Below are 20,490 nucleotides of genomic sequence, written 5' to 3' on the forward strand. Positions count from 1 at the left end.
GAGCAGACATCACACACAAGAAAATGGAGCGAGATGAAACCATTGGGAACAGGATGCCCAAACAAACAAAAAATTTCCTCTGGTGCAAGATTTTAACTCAAATGAAAAACGTCATTTCTTACAGGACAGCAAGCAGAAAGAGAGGCATATTTAGACCAGTTCTTACAACAGTGCTTTTAATTTAAGGTAAGATGTACTGCACCAGACCAAGGGTTCATCTGTCCTGAGGCTGACAGCAACCAACTGCTAGAGAGCCTGAACACGCCGAGTCTAGACATACTTGCTTTGTATATTCCCAGTCTCCAGCAACCAGCAGCTCAGGGACTTAATAAGACAGAGGTGAAACTGTATATATATTGGCAGGGTGAGCTGAATCAAAAAAGAACAAAGTATGCCTTGAAAATTAATGACCAGGATTCACCAGAAATATTTATACGAACAAGAAGAAGAGCACCCAATCTGACTGGTGATCGTGACTGGAGGCACTGCTGGAGAGGAGCATTTCCTACAAGGGATGAATTTTTCCCTTGCTTCCTCAAGACTTTCGAGTGACCCTACTGAATTGCTAAAATTCCATTAGAAAGTGGTTGGTGGGAACATATGCAATAAATAGCTGCTAAAATCAATGGCAGTTTTGCTGATACACAGTCACTGTACTGCTTGCTGGCGGTGCTGACAGTGTTTTTCTCTGGGAAATGTAACAGTGGTTAGATTTAAATAAACTTAGTGGTAAGAACCTTCATCTGAACTCATTAGTGACTCAGACTGATTTTAGAGGAATTCAGAAAATGCCTGTTGCCCACAGACAAGACTTTGAGGTGATCAGTGATTTTGGACACTGCAACTCATGTCAGAGCGTTGGAAAATATCAGAGAAGAGAGCAAAATTTCTGAAAACGCTCTCTGAAAAATAGGTATTTAAGGTCTCTCAGACCACCTGCCCTAAGTCACCTGCCACTTTTGGACACCACACTACTACCACCGTTATGACCACCATGCAACTCTTCCCTGGCAGCTACCGCTGACCCTCATCTCATGCAACTTGGGGCATTCACGATGGGTGTGCGCCCACTGAGACCTAAATGCTGCCGAAAGGCGGCCTCGTCTGCCTGCCGCCAGCACCTAGCTTTGGGCTGGGCTGGCATCATCTCAGCAAGCTTCTCCCTCATCACAGGTACAATTTTTCTTCCAGATGCTCAACTAGATTGCTTCAGTGAAAATAGACATTAAAGCATTTTCTCTACCTATGTGCTGTTTTGTAATCTCACCATTTAATTGCGCCATGTTTTTTCCTACAAATCATTTAATGATGTTTCCCAAGACAAGCCTTCGCTGCTTTTTGTGCATATTGCAACATGGCAGCTATTAGCACCTCCTGCTTGTGGAGAATAATATCGCTAAATCACTGGTGAATCGATCACTAGATAAATCACAGCTTTTTTGGGTGGATTTCTGTACTGGGAAATTGAGCACCTGAGTGAGGAACAGAAATTGTAACTGAATCAGAATTAGTATTTGAGGTAGGTTGTTATGGACTTTTTAGTTTGATTAAGAGCTTCTATGTCACTCTTGTCAATCTCAGAAGAGATTGTTATGTGTCTGAAATAGCTTTAAAGGATACTGCAGGGATACAAACTGTACAAATGCAGATTCTGTGATTTACCTTCATGCTGTAGAACAGAGATTTTTAAAAGAATGGATGATACATTTCCTTCCCTATTGATCTTCTTGATCAGATTTTAATGTGTTTGTTTTGATGGACATTAGAATATAAACCAATCACAAACAAGTAAAGTCCCATAAGGGACCCGTGCTCTGGATCCCGCTTAGCTATACCCATGCTCATCTCTAGAAAGACTGCCTCTTCCATAAACATGTACACGCACATGTACACACAGCATTTATTAAGCCCCAGCAGCAAATTGATTTTATGTCTGGGAAGAAAGCTTTCAAATACAAAGCCTATAAATAGATGATGTGTTGCCTTTCTGGCTCAGTAAACAGCCTGAAAAAGTGCTCTCAGGAGGCAAGAATTTGCAGAGCCCTCCCTATTTCACTGAGATGTTAATTCTGAAGTCTAAATTTAATACTTTTATCATCATAATGGGAATTGCCCATGAGGGAAGCAAAGGCAACTTTCTGAATTTCTCTAGCCTTCAGGAGATAAATCTGTACAGAAAGGAAACAGCCGAATATATCCTCATGTGCAGGGAGAAACATCAGATTACTTGACGTGAAAAGGATCAGGAACTGGTGCAGTGACCAGCATGCAAACCGCAACGGAGCTACATGGAGCTAGATGTGTCAGAACAGAAAGCCAGGCTGGATACAGCCACTGGATCTGGGAGCACTCTGCTTGGAGCAGTCAGCAGGGACTCATGTTCATCTCATGTGGTTCCTCAGTAGTTTAATTCCCAGGCACTTTCTTATTAAGAGTAAATCTGAGTTCACTGTTATTATTCAGGTCTAGCATTAATACAAAAGCACAAAACAAAGCGTGTGCCCCCACAGCCCACTGGCAGAGCCCATGCCAGCAGAGCAAGGGCAGGTTGCACTCTCCTTTCCAGAGACACCTGAGCATGAGACGCATTTTGCTGCTGCTCCAGCCATTGCTGGATGTAGGACCACCTCACTGAATAACAAGCACCTAGAAAACATACAGGGATAGGGCTGTCCCGCAGACCTTTGGGATTCATGCTCTCTGGCCCCAACAGCCTCCCATAAAAATCCATATACTGCATTTCATATACTAATATCCACGGACCCACGCACTGCAAGGCTAATCGCATTTCGGAAGTGCTTGTCTTTTTTTGGACGTGTCTGGACTGTGTCTAATGAAGTGGAGTCCTGAGTCTCCCTGACGTGTGGGGCTTCAGGGACCTGGCTAAAAGGATTTCGCTGACGGATTTCAGCGCAGGGCTGTTGGGGCCCACAGACTAGCAGTTCTCCAACAGGAGAATAAACTGGTGGAATAGTAACACAGAGAAGGGAAGAAAAAAGGTCAAACTATCACTGAAACATATGGCTGTTGTTTTTATGAAGAAATAACATGTCTGTAGGAGCCATGGAGCCACTGCATGCACACACAGCCATGGGGCTATGTGCAGTAGCTTAAACACCGTGGGATCCTTCAGAAAAATGAATGGCTGCGTAGCAGCCTTGCTGAAGATGGGACTTTTCTTGCTTGCTTTTTTTCCCCACAGACCACAGACATAGCCCAGCAATAGCATCTTCAGGCAGGAACGTGCAAAGAAATATTTAATGTGCTGTTTTGCTATACCCAACCTCCATACATTTATGCTCGTGTGATTACTGTTCTCTGTTTGCCTACTGATAGCGAGTTAAAAATACCACCTCCACAAAATTGGAACTATTTTCTTTGTTGTTTTAAATCCTTGCAGTTGATTAAGAACAAAATGGTGTGGTGAGCCCCATGAGATCTATGTCACCTGCATTGATCAGGACAGGAGACTGCAAAGGAGGAATTTGGTTACTGAAGCAACACCAGTAAAGAAAAAGAAAAAAAAAAAAGGTATAGCATGCATAGAACAAGACAAATTTTACTGTGTTACGAAGCCATTGACCCTCTATTCCTTTTGCTTCCTTCATCTGTTGCTTGGAGTGCTGTTTCTACAGTGGAAAAGGATTTGTGCCAGGTCCTGTTCTATGACATTGCATTTAGATAAAATGTAAGATATTGCTGTTATGTCCAAATTCCTCATTAATACTCCAAGATGTCCCTAACTTAGAAGGAATCACTTATCTTTGATGCAGCACTGAATTTGATAGTGAAAAAATGAACAACATCATATGAATAATCTTGTGAATGACATGAAATCAATCCAGTATTAGATAAACAACAACAAAAATTCACCTTATATACAGGTTGCAAAATCTTTGACATGGGGATCACCTCTTCACTCCATACAAATGCCATATCTGCTGTTAGGACTTCTGAATCTCTAGTTTTGAAAGGTTTATGAGAAATAACTGTCAGGAAATCACAAATGGTCAAACTCCCCTAGGCAAAACTAATGAGAGTGATTTTCCCAGTAACTGTTTGAGACAGGAAAGTCAGGACGTGCACATGGTTTCACCTTCACTTCCAGGTAGGTTTCCTTAAGCTAAACATCATGTGGAAAACCATGTCTAAACTTTAACATATTTTGAACGTTTGCATCAATGACACATAGAAATATGTGATTTGTGAGACCAGGTAAAGCTTCATCTGGTAACCAGTGAAGACATTAGAACAAATGGATGAATGCAAAGCTGCATCCATCCCAATCACCTCTTCCTGTTTTTGGAGCACCAGAGACGATACCCAAATACAAACATGCCCCTACCCACTGCACTGTCTGGCTCGTTGCTTAAAAAAAGGCCAAGATAAGCAGATGAAGAGTTTGGCTAGGGACCAACGAACTGATTTTTTTTTGGAGATATTTAAATGCCAAGACATAATCAAGCTCCCAGGAGGATTTTTGAAAGCAATTAGGAACCCTAGTTCTGAGTCCATAGGCCCTCTGAAAATCCCATACGGTATCAAACCAATGGCACCCTTTGACATCTAAATACTTCCGGTGCCTTGTGCTGCTCCCGCTAGGGACCGGCTCCCTTGATTTCAGCAGGGCAAGCCTTCATCATGAAAAGCTGTGAAATTTCTTTCAGTCCTCTAATTCATCTAGCTCCCTGGAAAAGGAAAAGCTTATCCCTCTCTTCTTGCCTAATGAAAATGCTACTGCCCTATGAACTATTTTAATTGAAATTGTAAGACCAGCTCTCCATCCCCTGGCCGTAGCCATGTTGCATCGAGAACCACATCCTTTGACCTGATTGAGATTTGCTTGCCACAGATTTCACTGTGATGCTCCTCTGACCTGATGGTGCAGATCTGCAGTATGTTTTTGGGGTAGAATTCCCTCAGACTGGCAAACGACGCACAGGCTGCAGAGTCCATCCCAGTCCCATCGGGTGGTGACAGCCCAAAGGCTGCCCTCTCGCTATTTACACGTCTACACTGATAGCAATCGTGCTGCCGGGGTGGGATCTTGGGACTGCTGCTTGCAAACATTTTGTCCTCGGAAACATGATACCAATTTATTGCACAAAGGCTGCAAAAGAATCACACAGATATTTTTTTTTTCCACTTTATAGAAGAAAATGTTCCCTCGATGTGATAAATACCGAGCATGACTTCTGCTCCAGCTGCAAATAGCAGATTACTCAATCATCTACTATTTAAGTACCTGTTTGTTTTGTTATGGGGCGAAACTTTTGAACAAGATCATATTACACGAAAAGCAGCTTCCTGCATCCTTGAATATTAATCCTCAAGTAAAAATAGACCGAAGGCAGCCCCGGGGTCACCCCAAGCAGCCCGAGCCGCTGTGTCCCGCTCGGTAGCGTTGCTCCTTGCCCCGTCCTGCCCCGTCCGGGGCCGGCAGCTCGGCAGCCTCCAGGGCAGCTGGGGCCAGAGTCGTGGGGGACACCGGGGGCCGCTGGGTGCGGGATGGGGCCGGGCAGCCCCGCGGGCAAGGTGAGGGCAAAGGGAGAACCGGGAGAGTAGCGCCGGTCCGCCCCCGCAGGGCCAGCACTGGGCTTGGGCCTGCCCCGGGGCCGAAGGGGGGGGCCCGGAGGGGGCTGCCCGCCCCCGCCCGCCCTCCCGGGGGCCGGGCCGGGGCCGCCCCCAGCCTTGGCCGCGGGGCCCCCCCTCCGCTGACGTCAGCCCTGCCTAAAAAAGCACCCCGGCAGGCAGGCGGGCGGCAGGGCAGCACGGCGGTACCGGCACCGGCAGCACCACCGGCAGCAGGACGCGCCCCGCCGCCGACATGGTGTCCCCCGTCACCGTGGTGAGTGCGCGGCGGGACCTGCACCCGCGCCCTCCCCGCTACCTCCCTGCTCTTACCGGCTGCCGAGGCGGGGGCTCCGTGCCGTGGGCTCCGTGCCGTGCCGTGGGCTCCGTGCCGTGGGCTCCGTGCTGTGCCGTGCCGTGGGCTCCGTGCCGTGCCCCTCACGGGGCCGCCGGCCGCTGGCGGGATCGCGCCCCCCGCCGCCATGTTGCGCCCCCGGCCCGCCCCGCCGGCAGCTGTGGCTCCAGAGGTGCGCCTCCTTCCAGCCCGGGGCGGCTTTTCGTCTCGCCCTCAGCTCCCATTTTGTTGTTGTTGTTGTCGGGGGAGGGGGAAAAAAATGGATATCTGCTTCGTGTGCAGCGCGTCTGCTTAGAGCGGTGCTGCTCGAGTCCTCCGTGGCACCCCCGGGCTCGTCCGCCTGCCCCAGCCGTGGGGTGCTGAGGCGAGAGCCGGGACCCCGTGGAGCCGCACGCTCCCCCCAGCTTTCTCCTGCTGCTGCTCCGCCGCTTCCTCGCTCAGCATCGCCTTCGTGGCCGCCGTGCTGCGCTCCCTCCGGCCCTCACACACAGTTATGACCCGCAGAGCGCTCTGCTGTTCAGGTGACAGCTCAGGCCAACGCTGGCGCTGGCCGCTGTGACAGTTGGTTTCTGTTGCTCAGTCTATGGCTGAGGGACAGGGACCTGGGCTGGAAGCAGCCTTCTGGTGCCCGTCCCTGCTTCTAGAGGCCACCACGTCCCGCAGCCCTTCCTGCTGGGTGACAGAGCTCCCGCCGACACCTGGTCTCCTTGGTGAGCCACTTCCACCATCCAACGGACATGAGACAGGGATGGTGTCACCTGCCTGTCTCACGGGGGAGTCATGAAGCTTAATTAACATAACTGGCAATAAGGCAGCAATTCAGCGCTGTCCTTTGGCAGAGGACGTGAATATGTGACGCGACGGAGCAAAAGCTAGGAGCTGAGGGAGCTGCGGCTCGTGCCAGGCTGCACTGGCAGTACCAGGTCCTGGCCCTGTAGGTGAAGGGGAGATGCTTCTGTGCTGGAAGGAGACAGAATGCTTTCAACCCGAACAGCAGATAAGCTGTGCTGTTAGACATGCTGCTTCGCATGTTCCTGTTTCTAGAAAGCGAGGGATTTGGCTGAGTACGCCAGCAGCCCACTGTGTGCTGTAAGAATAGCAGTCTGTTGGTAGGAAAGTCGCCTGGTGCTTTCACTGCAGCGCTGAACACCTACTGGTGGTGTTCTGGGTCCCTGTGGACCCGCTGTCATCCTGTTTTGTTGTATTTCGGTTAATGGCTTGCACAGATCACAGCGACTCCGCTGCATTTTCTCTCACAGGTAGAAATCGCATTTTTCCCCCCTCCCTAACTCACAAAGCCAAGGTTCAAAACTTTCAAATTTCTTTGCCAGCCTTGCATAGCAGCTTGTATTGTCTGATACTTCAGATGAATTTTCCCCACTCGTTAACATGTACCTGGTAAGTTCATCAGCAGCCTGGGGGTGATTTTTATCTTTAGAGACAGAGGGAAGTAGCTTGTACATTACACCATTGTAAGGCCAAACTACTTTTTATTTTTTCCTCATGCTTTTCAAAAATAACTGAAGAGGCTTGGTATCTTTGTGCTTCTGTGCCATAAGCTAAATTAATCTAAGTAATGCTTTTGGTTACAGTGAACTGTGTACTTGTACCTTGGAAATGAAATGCTGCCCTGGGACAATACTGGAATGGCTAAAAACTGGCAGAGTTTGTTTCATAATTCAAAGGGGACAGCACTTGGCTTTTAAGGCTGGTTATCCAGGGTGGTCCTGGAGCATATATTTCACCTAGGCTTTGAGAAGGGCAAATGATGAAAGCATGGATATGTGCTGGGAAAGGGTGTACACAATTCAGGAATTATACCAGGAACTACACTTCAGGAACGTAACTTGGAATGGGAGATGAAAAAGGTGCTTTCTCTACTTGTTCTTCTGACATGCAGCAACACACAGTTCTGCTCTGGTTCCGTCCCTGACATGCCAACTCTTTGCTTCACCAAAGGCAAATAACACAGGCGTGAAGCTGCGGATTGCTGGAGCTGTGACCAGAGCTGCAGCTGTTTACCACAGCTGTAGAGGTGGAAGGGGAGGGCTTTGGCAAATGCTAGTCTGATCCTCCAGAGAGATCACAAAAAAGAGCTGCCAGCCTTCAGTCTGTCAAGGAGCTGTTCTTCGCGCATCACCTTTAGCTGTTTTTCACATCGCTCTTCTCTCGAAGGAGTGCACTGTGCCGCTGTGCCATCGGCTGTGCTACAGCCTGCCCAGGGCAGGCCATGATGGTGTTGTGCAGCACTGCACAGCGCCCAGGAGCATGCGTGGGGTGAGAAGTGGGGTGGCTGCAGAGCCAGTGGGCTCCCTCCAGCAGGTCGCTTGCTGAAGGGAACAGCAGCGGGTGATCAGTCTGACCGCAGCTAGGTGCTACCCCTGGGGCCCAGGGCTTATCTCCGTACTGCACTGCCTTTTGCTGCATAGATAGATCAGATGTTGGCATGATCAGGTGATAGCATGGCTATCTCTGCTGCGGCACGTGATGGGGGCACAGTCTGTGGGGGCAGCACCTGAGGCGTAATCAAGTTAGCTAGCTGAATTGATTTGTCTACAATGCATGTTCTCTCCTAGTGTCCTGCAGCATCAGCCTCAACAGGGAAGACGCTAGAAGAGTGCAGCTGAGAGTGACACGGTTTTGTTTCCAGTTTTCAAAGCTATGGCCTTTGTATATAACTGCAGCAGATGGCCCACGCTACTTAGGCACAACCTGATCTCCTGCATCAGCCCCACTAAGACACTCTTGTAGGAAATGTGACAGATTACTTAAAACACTGAGCTCCAGAGCTGCTGCACAGCTGATAGCTGGAAGAAACCATGCAAGGAGACACAAACGGTGGAGAGGAAGCCAGGGAGGTAGCGCGGGTAGGACTGCTTGTTAGTGCCAGCTGCCAGGTGTGCATCATGCCCTAGGGGCTTTGCATGTCCGCCCCACGCGCACGGGGAGACTGCAGTGCTGTGCAGAGCTAGCCGAGCTGTTCTCTGGTGCTGCACGATGCAGATGTGATAAGGGGGGAGAGTGCCCCTGGATGAATGAGCCTGGTGCCAAAATACCTTTTAATGTATTCTGCCAGGTACTCGGCGGGGATAATGCTCTGGGGTCCTGCTGATGCTGGAGTCCAGACCTGGACGGAACTGGGCTGTGGCAGCAAAGATGCATTTGTCTGCCGGTCCTGCTCCAGCTGGTGAGCAATGCTTGCTCCAGTTGGAAGTCACCTTGGAGGGAAGCTTTTGCTGCTTATTCTGCCAGGCAAGCAGGAGCATCCTGCTTAAAAAATGTTATTCCTGATATTGCTCTGATTAAGAGCTGCAACTTCTGCATAAAGGTGGGTAGGATAAGAACCTGGGGTTGGAGAGCAGTGCTAATAAGTGGCACGTTTCCTTCACGGATATGTGAGGTTTAATTCTCTTCTTATTCAGTTGTCATTGGTCTCATCTTAATAAAAGTCCTCCCTGAGACTGCCTTGTTAGCAATTTTTCTCCTGTTGTTGTTGTTTTGTTGTTTTTTTCCAGTAGTAGGTAAGCAGGTTTCAGCATTGGAGCATTGGGCCGTAGGAGGTTGCCTTGCCCTAAAGACCTCTCTGCCCAGCAGACATCATGATTGCAGGGGCTACAAGTGCAGAGCAGATGAGCCTGGAGATGTGCAGTCATTCTAGCACTTACATAATGCTCAGAGGGACCCTGTTTTCCCCTTAAATAAAGTTAGGGCTAAACTAAGCATAGAGCTTCACACATCACCTTGAAGAAATCTGGGCATGGGAAAAATAAAGACATCAAGAGGCTGAAATAGGTCTCTTCTGGGGGCAGTTTATAGATGATATTGCTGTCCGTTTGGGCAAGATGAATTGTGGGCTTCATCCCTACAATCATCCCTACAACATCCTGTCTGTACTGACTTGCATGGCCTAGCACAGCCCTGTTTGGGACAGATTTTGCCAAGAAGCCGTTTGTTAACAATCCCCATCCTTTCCCTTTTGTTCTCTGACATACTTGCATCTTTAAATGGAGATAGCTGGACTGGGGAAGAATACATTGTTTTGGCTGCATCAAGCAAGTCAAGCCCTTGTTGCCTTCCCCCTGCACGGTGCCCTGCTGGGAGTAGCCCCTGTCAGCCCCTGGGTGAAAGCAGGGTGTCACTGTGGAGGAGCATGAAGGTCACTTAAAAAACTGGATGCCCCCAAAAAAGCAAAGTATGCTCTGGAATGGTATTCACCAGCAAAATATTGAATAGGGATGGAAAATTGGGTGGCTATTCATACATTGGAGCTTCTGAAGAAGGGCCAAACCCTACCGATCCAGATGATTACAGAAAGCCAAACTGCATTCGAAAACAAGAAAGCCAGATCACACCTTGAACTATTTCAACTTTTTCGTTCTTGAATACAGGATGTTATTTCTGCATTAAGGAATAAAGCATTAGTAACCATCTAAGAACTAACTCTTACAGTATAGGAGTATGTTTTAATTGTTCTCTTTGTTTATACTCAGCGTTGTTGCTTTCATTGTATTTTTCCCATTACTTAAATGCCTCATAAACGGGGATTTTATTACACAGGAGGCTTATAAACATGCACATTTATATACCACATCAACAGTTATGAAAATATGGCACTTGTATAAAAAACCAGGCTTGTTTAAATGAATTATAGAAGAGATCTCTACACTCTGCAATCAATGAAATAAGGGGGGGAGGCATCACCTCAGGTAAGCTTAGCAGGATTTCAGTAACATTTATGCGAGTCACACCTTTTGGGAGGAGCCTAAAAGCTTTGGCCCTACTGAGCTACAGCTTGTGCTGGTTTATGCTAGCAAGAGTCCGGGAATAGTGGTGTGCCATAATTTATATTTTTAAGGCTAAACTTGAGCATTTTTGCAATGACATTATTATCCTTTGCTGTTGTAGCTGTTGCTCTGACAGGCTGGTAACTGAAACCAGGAGCTAGAAAGTCCAGGCTTTGCTAATGGTTCTTCCCAGCCCCAGCGCGGTTGCATTAAGGAGTTAGAGCTGATCACTTCTGCAGGCAGTGCTGTAGATTAAAGACTTCATTAACTCAAGTGTATCGCTCAAGTCATATGCGGCTGTTGTTCCAAGTGTGCTTTGTGTATTAAAATTATGGGTCCAGTTCTGAAGCTTGTACTTACACAGAATTCCTCTTAAATGTGTTTCTGCCGTTCTCTTTTCCTTGTCAAGTATCTATATCCAAAATATGGCAGAGTATGACAGAAGAGCCAAAGTTATCTTTCTCTGTGGGTAACTGCATAATACTAAGGAAATAATAACTCCAGTGAAATGAGACTCTTAGAAAAAGATGGCATCTGGCACCCGTCTTCTGCTAGCATGTGGAAACTCTTGAACAGTGAAAAGATCATTAGTTATATAACTCCCTTCCCACTGGAGGCCGGTGCAGATATTATATTAGCATTTAATTTTTCTACTGCCCTTCACATCACACAAACAGCCACTAGATTTATAATTACAATAAAGATACGGATCTTGCTTACTGCAGCGTGCCCAAAATGAAGGTGATGGTTATTGCCTCCTCTAACCCGCTTGTGCCCTTCCTATAGCTGTTGCTTATACTGCCATAATCTAAATAGCATTTGAGGTAATGGCAGGTTTCTGTATGACAAGCGTGTCAGTGCAGAGCATCCCTCTGTGTAATGTTGAACGTGGACTAGGAGCGGGTTCCATGCTTTCCCAGAGCTGCAGGGTGGTAGGTGGGCTAGGCGAGATCCTGCCTGTCTGGCAGAATTTATTGATCTACGCCAAGCGTGCTGGGGCAGATCATCAGCCTCGTATGAGGCATTTTGTCTGCCATGGCTTCAGCAGAACTGGGCTTGTGCTGGCTGAGACCATGGCTTGGCTGCTGTATGCCTATTTCCTTGTGTCTTCTGGTTTTGTTGTGGCATTAGTCAGAGCCAACCAGGGTTCTTGGATAGCAATGCTGACTTGTGCTCCATTGCAAGAGAAACTAAGCTGGTTGTGTGGCTTTTCCCTGCAATCCTGATATAAAAGGAGTGTGATGTTGAAATTCATCATTTAACTGATGAAGTTTTCAGGATTGTTTGGTTTGTGCCCCGTGCATGCATGTGCTTACGCCCCCCTCAGTGTAAAGGACATACCTGTGGTACACAGATGCACACTTATTTGTGAGTGTGCATCTGCATGCCATTTGTATATGCAGCAGGGGTTTTGCAATTGAAACCCTTGATGCCTCAGTGTGAATCCTGGAGTGTGTGGGTTACTGTTTGCATAGGCTAATGTTTGCACCTGGCACGCTGGCTGCCCCCTCATGTTGATATTGGCCATGAAAGTCCAATTAATCTTCATGTAATTTGTGCCTGACACTGGCTGGTCCAGGTCACAACATCTTGGCACATGATGTAGATATTGGAAGTAAACTTTGTGACTCTGCTGTCATACGTTGACCTTTCGTCCTCCTTAAAGCATATTGGTCCCATTAGAAAACGAGGAGGGCTACTACTCTGTTTTTATAAGGTACCAGAGTGGTAACTCTCTAAATACACATCCTTATTGGGATACATTGTTATTCCCCCTTCTAATTTTAACATCACCGTTTCACAAGCATTCAGCTTGCAGGCCATGATACACAGGTAGAGCATTTCATTCAGCTTTCCATTAGGCACAAGTCGAGCAAAGCTGTTCCCTCCTGGATTTCCCAGCACAGTCCTGCTTGCATTTTCAAAGATTTTGCTGATCTTATTGCAGCCCCTTGCGAAGATTTGTACAGCAAAAGTCTCTTGCATGGAGCTGCCAGCTTTCCCAGCCACTGTCAGCCTCCTTCCCCTCCTCTCTCCATCCTGCCTTCCTTTTGCTGTTGCAAAAACCTCTCCTGGCAGCTGTGCACGAGTTTCTTGCGTGAGCCAGAAAGGTGAGCTGCAGAAGTGCCTTTTGGTGCCAGAGGCAGTTTCACCCTTAACAGGTCCTTGGGAATGGCTGGTGGGGCTGGTATAGCCTGGCCTGTGTCACCTGGTGTCTTTGGTACATTAACGGCTCTTCAGCTGCTGGGGCTGTGGCAGCACAAATTCCTGACACACTCTTTAGACTTGCATTATCCCCCACAGGTGGCAGGTAAAAGGAAGTCGTCTCTGCTGAAGAAGTTGCTTCTGGATGGAAGGGCCTCCCTTTGCAGAAGAGTGTGATGTAAATAATGACAAGTCTCCTGAGAACTTGCACTCGTAGCCTGGGAATCACTCCCAGGATGAGCTGCAGAGACTTTTCTCTAACCAGCAGAAATGTTGTACCTGGATTTTAGTGTGACAAGCCACATGCCTGCCCCTTCTCAACCTGAGAGGAACAGCCTGGGGCTGCCACTGCACATCCCAGGATGTTGGCTGGATCCTGAAGCTCCCTGTGGCTTCACGGCCACCCTCTACAGTCTCAGGCAGCGCTAGGGGATGCAGCCCCATCTGACCTCGCTTGCCGAGGAAGGGTGCATGCCCTGGCAGTGGCAGCACCGCAGCTCTGATGAGTAAAGAGAAAAGACAGATCCATTATGGTCTGGGTTTTTTAACATCTGCAGGGGCTTCTTTTGTGTGTTACAGCAAAGGAAATGTTTGGAGGGGCTTTCAGTTTCATAAAAAGGAAGATGTGAAATCCCATGAGGGAAAAGCAGTCTTTGCTCTGAGATAGATGCTGGCATGCAAATGCTCTTTTTTTTGCTTTAATTTCTGAGAGCCAGTGGACTACCCTGAAAGCATTAGTCTTTGACAGGTCCCTTGGTCTAACATTGTTGGTCACTGGCAATGGTACACTGCCAACCACACTCTGAAGGCAATCTCCAGAACTGCTGACAGCTATAGGATTGCTACAGATGGGGAGTCAATCATTTCCACTGCAGGTTAAAAAAAGTTTTTTAAAATAGCCCTGCTTGTGGTCCTGTGCCAGCCCAGCAGACAGAGCAGATGATGCTTGGAAAAGGAAAAAAGCAAAACCAACACAAACAAAACAAGTCCTAACAAAAACATACATCTGAGCCAAGCCTTAAGTTCAGGATGAAATGTGTTTGTCTGTCATTTGATTTCAAGAGTTAGCATCTGCTAAAGAAAGGCTTCCACATCTTAAAGGCCTCCCCGGGAAGCCAAGGGCAGACACCCCTGTGAGTCTGCGTGGCATTGGCTGCTGTAGTGATATCTCACCTCGCCTGGTGTCAGGGCTCCCTGCTGATAGTGGCAGGTCCTGCGTAGTAGAAGCAGGTCCCAGAGATGCTGTTGTCAACTGCCTGTTGACAGCAGTTAGCTAAGCTAGCCCAATCTCTCCTGTTTGGTACAGGAGATACCTTTATGGATGCTGGAACTTCCTTATTTGCTGGAGGGAACACTGTGGTTCAGTGTCTCAGTATAGCTTTGGGCAGTGTTGTGGTTAAAAAGGCGAAGCCCAAGAGTGTTCTCCTGGTGCAGTGTGTGGCACAGGCAGTGCCCTAATGTGCTGGACAGGATTTCTTTGGCTCCAGAACCACCTGCCTCTGCTTTAGGCTGCTATGGCTCCATTCCCTCACGTTTCTAAGGCTTCCTGCAGGAGTCTGTTGAAGGTGAGACTCTGGTTTCCTGTCGGTGGCCTTCCCCCTCGCTACTTTACAGGTGTTTGCAGATGCATTTTTTAACTCATAGGTATAGCAGCAGAGAGCTACAACATTGGAGAACTCTCGGGTCACACCGGTTGCTGAGCCAAACTGGCCTCGAAAGCAGCCCTGTGAGCACGGCCAGTGCGACTGCTCAGCATCCAGCGTTTCTTAATTTCTTCATTAAAGAACTGAAGACGAGATGAGACTGCTGTTGTATTTGTGTTGTACACAGGCATTGTTATTTCTGTGTGAGCAGCAGTTTGGCATCTCCTGCCCTACCTGCCAGCTTTGCCTGCTACTGTGGGTCTCTCCTCCCTGACTGTTCTGCAAGGATTCATGGTAGTAGCTCTTTTGCTGTCCTCTGGAGAATGCCACAAAGCTTGTCTAATGCTCCTCATCTCTTTTAACTTCCAGAGTCATTTATTTAACTATCTTTCATAGGTTGTGTGTTCAGTCTTCTTCTATAAACTGTCCAGGACAACCCCCTTCAGAAACTCTCTCCCATCACAGCATAGCTAAAGGAAAGCATTGGGCAGTAGGGGCTTGAGCAGTGTCCTAGGCTAGAGACAGACAGCAGCCTGTGGTGGAAAAACCACACTCGCAGAGCATCGGGAACGAGACCTTGAGAGCCACATCTGCAGTCTCACATGCTGACACTCCCAGGACACGGTGAGCCCTGCTCACGTGGCTCCCCAGCCCCTTGAGGCAAAACGTCCCTCAGCTGGGTGGCTGTGCGGTGTCCGTGCCGTGCCCAGGAGTGCTGCCTGGCTGTGGGGATTCAAGCTGTGGTTTCCCCTGAGAGAAGCTGACCCTGCAGGCAAAGGCTGCCCTGCTGCCAGGCGGCACGTGCCGGCAGCTGCAGGGAGCCTACTGCTCCATATTTGCTGCCTTCTCGCTGCATCCTGGGGAAGATGCTTGTATGGAAGATTTTAACCTCAGTGCTGACAGGTTTTCATCCCCCCCGCCCTGTGGCTAATCTGGAGATTAGGCTGAATTTTGACCTGGCTGCAAGTCAGGCAGGATTTCGGCTTGGAAACAAAACTTTTTGTTGTGGTTCTCATTTCTCCATGCAGCTGTGTAGGGGGTGCCATTTTTAGATGCCAGTTTGATTAATCCTCAGCCGCTGCCTGCTCCCCTGTGTCTCCACCAAAGGGTGCTTTTCTGATGCCAAGAACTCGTGCGGCAATATATCTGAGCTCACCACCCAAGGACTGCAAGGGCCTGTGCCAGAATTTTAATTGTATTTTTATGGCAAGTAGCCATAGCTCTCTCTTAAAGAAAGAAAACGAAGAAAGAAAAAGAAGACAAGTATTTCTAGCTCTTGACTATTTCGGTCCACTGGTGCAAAGCTGGGAAGTATGGCTGGAGCTTACTTTGCTTAAAGGGGGGGTGATGCAGTTGAGCCATGGGGAGGCTCAACTCCCCATGTGCTGAGGCTGCTGTGGTGCAGGGGGGGAGGAGAAAAGCCAACAAAGTTGGTTTGCAGGAGGAGCTGAAGAGACTCCTTTCCCCCGGGCTGCAGTAGCTGCCTGGGGCCCATTGCCCTGGCACAAGTGGCTGAGCAGGGAGGATTGTCCCTCTGCAGGTGGGAAGCATTCAGGCCAAGCCCTGTTACTTCTGGCTTGTGCTGAACGATGGAGGCTCTCCTGGCAGACGAATCCAGGTGTTTTGACCGCTCTCAAACAGGTCTGGCTGGACAGCCGAGCACGAGGCAAGTTTCACTGCACCACCCTTGTCAGAGAAGCGGAGGCCCTGGGTGCTGAGGAGTGCCAGCAGCTGCAAGAAAAGGCTGCAAGAAAATACCGCAAGGCCTGGCCAGGCTCGGGGCATGGTATAAGCCTGATGCAGCCAAACAGCCCATTATCAGCACTCTCCCAAAGGCGAACTGTGTACCTTCCTCTCCTGGGTGATTTATTAGGCGTTACAAAAGTCAATTTTAGATGCAGCCTCTACGGCCTCGTCTCCACCTGCAGGGAGGAGCGTTCATCTATCACCCTGAATTTCCCGCAGCAAGTAGAGCCTGTTCAAGAGCCATCTGCCTTGGATGCTTGACTCATGACACCTCCAACACAAGCATAAGCCCTCTTATTAATACCCACTTGCACAAATATGTTGCACTAACACAGTATTTCAGGCAGGTAGATTGGCTGGTTCAGTGACTCTTTGCCACCCTCTGTAAACAAATGCTTTTTCTCAGAATTTTCTTCAGGAGCAACTTGGGACATGTATGAGCCAGTGCATTTCTTAACGGAAGGTAAGCGACTCTTCCCAGGAGCAGGTTTGCTCCTCCAGGTGAGCAGAGGTGGAGGCAAAGCACTGCGCACTCACCTTCTCAGGGCTGTCCCAGCCAGCCCTCCTAATCTGAACAACCCTGCAGAGTAAAAAGGGATGGCTGGCCGGCCCCTTTCCATCTTATCTGTCTCTTTCTTACTCAAACCAGTCTATGATTGCATGGTTCTGTGTTGCACCGTCTGAGCAAGGGTGGGAGCACCCAGAGGATGGTGGCCTTGCAGTCAGCTCACAGGTTTGTGGCCAGGAGTTGCCCAGCATGGCTGCGTTTCTCCATGGTTTAGCAAAAGCTGATGAGGTGTTGAGACCTGGGGAAAATTGGCTGCCTCTGGCTAGGATCTGTGCACACACGGGCTTCTTTCCTTAAGGCCTACCCTTTTTGGATAAGCACAAAGTCAGGCTTTCCCAGCTGCTCCGCAGAGGAGCCTGTTGCAGGTGCATATTCTGTGTCCTAATTGTGGTCCAGCCCCAGGCCGAAGCAGCACCCTCTGTGATTCAGACTGCACAGAGGACTGGCAGTGCCTTGCAAAGAGCCACATTTGCTGGGGAATGAGAAAATGAGCCAAATGCCATCACAGTGGCATCATAATACACAGCACCAAAGCCACATAAATGCTTACTGACACACAGTGGGGTAGGGGCTGTTGTCATAGTAAGGCAGAACCAAGGCAGGATCCATGATGGACAATGCCAAAAGCCAGGAGAAGCGGCTCAGGCCTGGATACACAGTACTCAGCCAGCCAAGGCCAATGGGAGGGATGGGTGGAGGACAACAGCCCAGCTTTTTTTGGCCAGCGTGCATGGTCGTGCTCAAGTGTTGCTCGGTGAAATAGCTGGGGTATTATTTTTCAAACACTTTTCCTGGAAAGCAGCATTTTACAGCCCAATGGTGTGAGCCATAGCTCCACAGCGAGCTGGTGCATAGCTGTTGGGTGGCAGAGGTTGTACACTCGTTATCTGCGTGGGCTGATTTAGGGGGCTTGCAAAGAGAAGAACATACTCCACATTGTTTCCTGGGGCCAATGTGAGACTTCCAAAAGGTGCACTTTGTCCAGCTTTAGCATTTCAAAGCAACAAGCTTCTGATACTTTTCTATACCTTAAGAGTAAGATGCCTCTCTCCTTGTGACAGCTGGATTTTCTTCATCCTATCTCAAGTCCACTGCTTCTTGTTATGCCCCTTTGTGGTTTGGTGCATAGAGAAGCTTGTCATCTCCCTCGGAGCAACTCTGTTGAAAGCACACGTGTTTGTTCAGGAATGAACCCACTTGTGATGTAGATACAGAAAACTGGCTCCAAAACGTGAAAGAAAATCAGGGTTGTGGCTTACATGTATAGATGTACCTCTGTGGATGCAGCCTGTTCTTGGATGGAGGAGCTTGTTGTAAATTTCTGGCTTGTTTACATGCCTGCAGCAGTCAGCACAGGTTGGCTGTACTGCTGAGGAGCAGCATAGATGGTTCCCAGGTCGCACATCATCATGAATATTGGTTTATACAGATGTGAATCATTAGCATCTCCCAGTGCATAGCAGAGAGCTGTGAGAAGAGACCTCCCAGCAGGGATCCCTGGGCTCTCGGCGAGTCATCAATAACTAATTTGCAGATATTGCTTGGGGGCTGTATCTATACATATATATACGTCCTGTATATATTTTGCACATTGGGAACTTTTCCCCTGTCTTTATTACCCCGCATCACTTCTTCAGGTCTGCCACTTCTCCTGTAGCTGTATTTCCTCATTGGCCAGCCTCACCTCTCAAGAAGTCTTACACCAATACCAAACCACAGCATGGTTGGAGTACCAGTGTGATAGCATCACCTGTCATGCTGAACAACAGCAACAAGGAAATGAGCAATATTACAAACCGTAGCAGAGTAAGAAAGGACAAAACAAAAAGGAATATTGTACAGCTATGCATCCCTAGCAGGGAGCTGGATAGCCAAGCCCAAACCTCCAGAGAGCTGTGTGTGCCATTGCCAGGTTCTGTTTAAAGATTATGGGTGTACATCTCTTGGTGAGAGCCCGGACACAACTTCCTCAGAGTCTGCCTTAGCTGTGGAGGGTTTTGTTGGACTTGGTTGGATGCAGATAATTTATAAATGGTAGTTTGACTGTAATTTCACTACTAGTGGCATAGTGGCTTTACAGCAATTTAAACTATTTTTTAAAGACTCTAAATAACTTGGTAATCATAGGAGTTGAGAAATTGCCCTGAATTATGCTCAGTTCAGAAATTCAAAACTTGCAAACATTGTTTTGTCATTGTATTCAAGATGTTTTCCGGACTGCATGTCAGCCGAGAGTAAATTAGCAGTAGAAGAAAACAAGTAAGAAAAATGCAATAGCAATTGTGACAAAATGGTGAAACCCAGCTTAAAGCCATAAAAATCACATACATTAACAAAAAGGACCTTGTCACCTGCAGCAAGTACTTCATTTTCCAACACCACAGCACAGCCACATCTCAAGTTCTGTCTCTGAGACTCACGTGCAAAGGAGATGGGTGGTTTGATGCAATTTACCCACCCAGCCAAGCAACAGTGTTCTCTTCCCTGAGGTACAGGCAAGTCCAGTCACGGATTATGTGCTTGGCTTTCCTCAAGCCACAGCCTCCACTCATGTTGGTACACGGCCTCCCAATACTAGCTGTGACTTGTCCTCCAGATGGCAAGTTGTCCCATCCCCTCTTCCTAGGTCCCAGCCACATGTCTGAACAGAGGGAAACCCCCCAGCCTCACCCTTCAGTCACCTCAGCGTTTCTTGGAAGATTTCTCCCAAATACCTCCACCACCACACCATCCCAGCAGGATGTGCTGCCTGGACCTCAGCAGCGGGGGGACCTCCATCTCTGCAAGTGGTGTCCCTTGTGGGCACTTGTGTTGGTCACAGCCAGCACAGGGGCTCCCCTGAGCCGCAGTGGTCAGTAATAGGCAAGGGCATGTTTTGAAATAACATAATTTGAAGTATACTCGTAGAAAAGTTGTAAAGGAATAAAGTGTTAATGATGAGAAGCCTGCAGCCCTTCTAGGTCTATCAGGTTATTCTTATGTGAGGACTCTAACTCCCTAAATTCCAGAGTTAGGAGTGAGTAACTGAGACTGGAATCTGACCCTTATGCATGAAAAATTCCTTAATTGTTACTAGAGTGGAAATAATACAAACCATTATTTTAAAATAATGCTGGTTGGGCTTGGAAAATTCACATTCGGATAGTAGGAAATTATAATTTCAAGGTTACCAAGCAAACATAATCTTTCTGCACAAGTGCATATCTTACATTCAGTAAGGCAAGGTTCCTGGGGAAAATGACAAATGTAATTAAAACCTGTCTCATCATGCATGTGCACAGGGGAGGGCAAGCTGCGACTGTAATGGTAACATCCTAGCAGGTGTTTTTATTTTAATATGGGGTATTAAATGAAACTTCCTGTGTTTATTAACCCAAATACTCTCCTGTATGCTTCCAACAGTGCCTCTGTCCTTTGCCAACAAAGCTGAACTTGAATGGTGTCTTTCAGCATAGACCTCTGTCTTCAGTGATACAAAGCTACCTACGTTACCTGACACTGTTGTGGGAACCCGGAGCACTGTTGAAGCTGCAAATTCTTTTTCTCTTTCTCTTTGGAAGTTAGTCTTCCTGACTGGAGATCACAGGCTCATTGTGGTGTAGCAGGGATGCTCCACGG

The 20,490-nt window shown here is 48.1% G+C and overlaps 1 protein-coding gene and 1 long non-coding RNA gene across 3 annotated transcripts in view; both read left to right on the forward strand.

Annotated features, from left to right (window-relative positions):
• Positions 1–5,493: 5,493 nt before the first annotated feature.
• TMEM86A (transmembrane protein 86A) overlaps positions 5,494–20,490 on the forward strand; it is a 28,873-nt gene continuing 13,876 nt past the window's right edge. Inside the window, exon 1 of one of the 2 annotated variants that reach the window (XM_066998944.1) lies at positions 5,494–5,535. In XM_066998944.1, the coding sequence (XP_066855045.1) occupies positions 5,509–5,535 (27 nt within the window). In that variant the 5' untranslated portion in view covers positions 5,494–5,508. Of the gene's footprint in view, positions 5,536–5,696; positions 5,849–20,490 lie in introns of those variants that run through there. The other variant, XM_048053494.2, reaches the window with a different exon arrangement.
• Positions 7,186–13,901, forward strand: LOC125180921 (uncharacterized). The gene is made up of 2 exons (XR_007159844.2): positions 7,186–7,324; positions 8,503–13,901. It is a non-coding gene; the product is annotated as an uncharacterized lncRNA (long non-coding RNA).

The sequence above is a fragment of the Anser cygnoides genome, chromosome 5 (assembly GCF_040182565.1).
Source record: "Anser cygnoides isolate HZ-2024a breed goose chromosome 5, Taihu_goose_T2T_genome, whole genome shotgun sequence".
Lineage (NCBI taxonomy): Eukaryota > Metazoa > Chordata > Aves > Anseriformes > Anatidae > Anser > Anser cygnoides.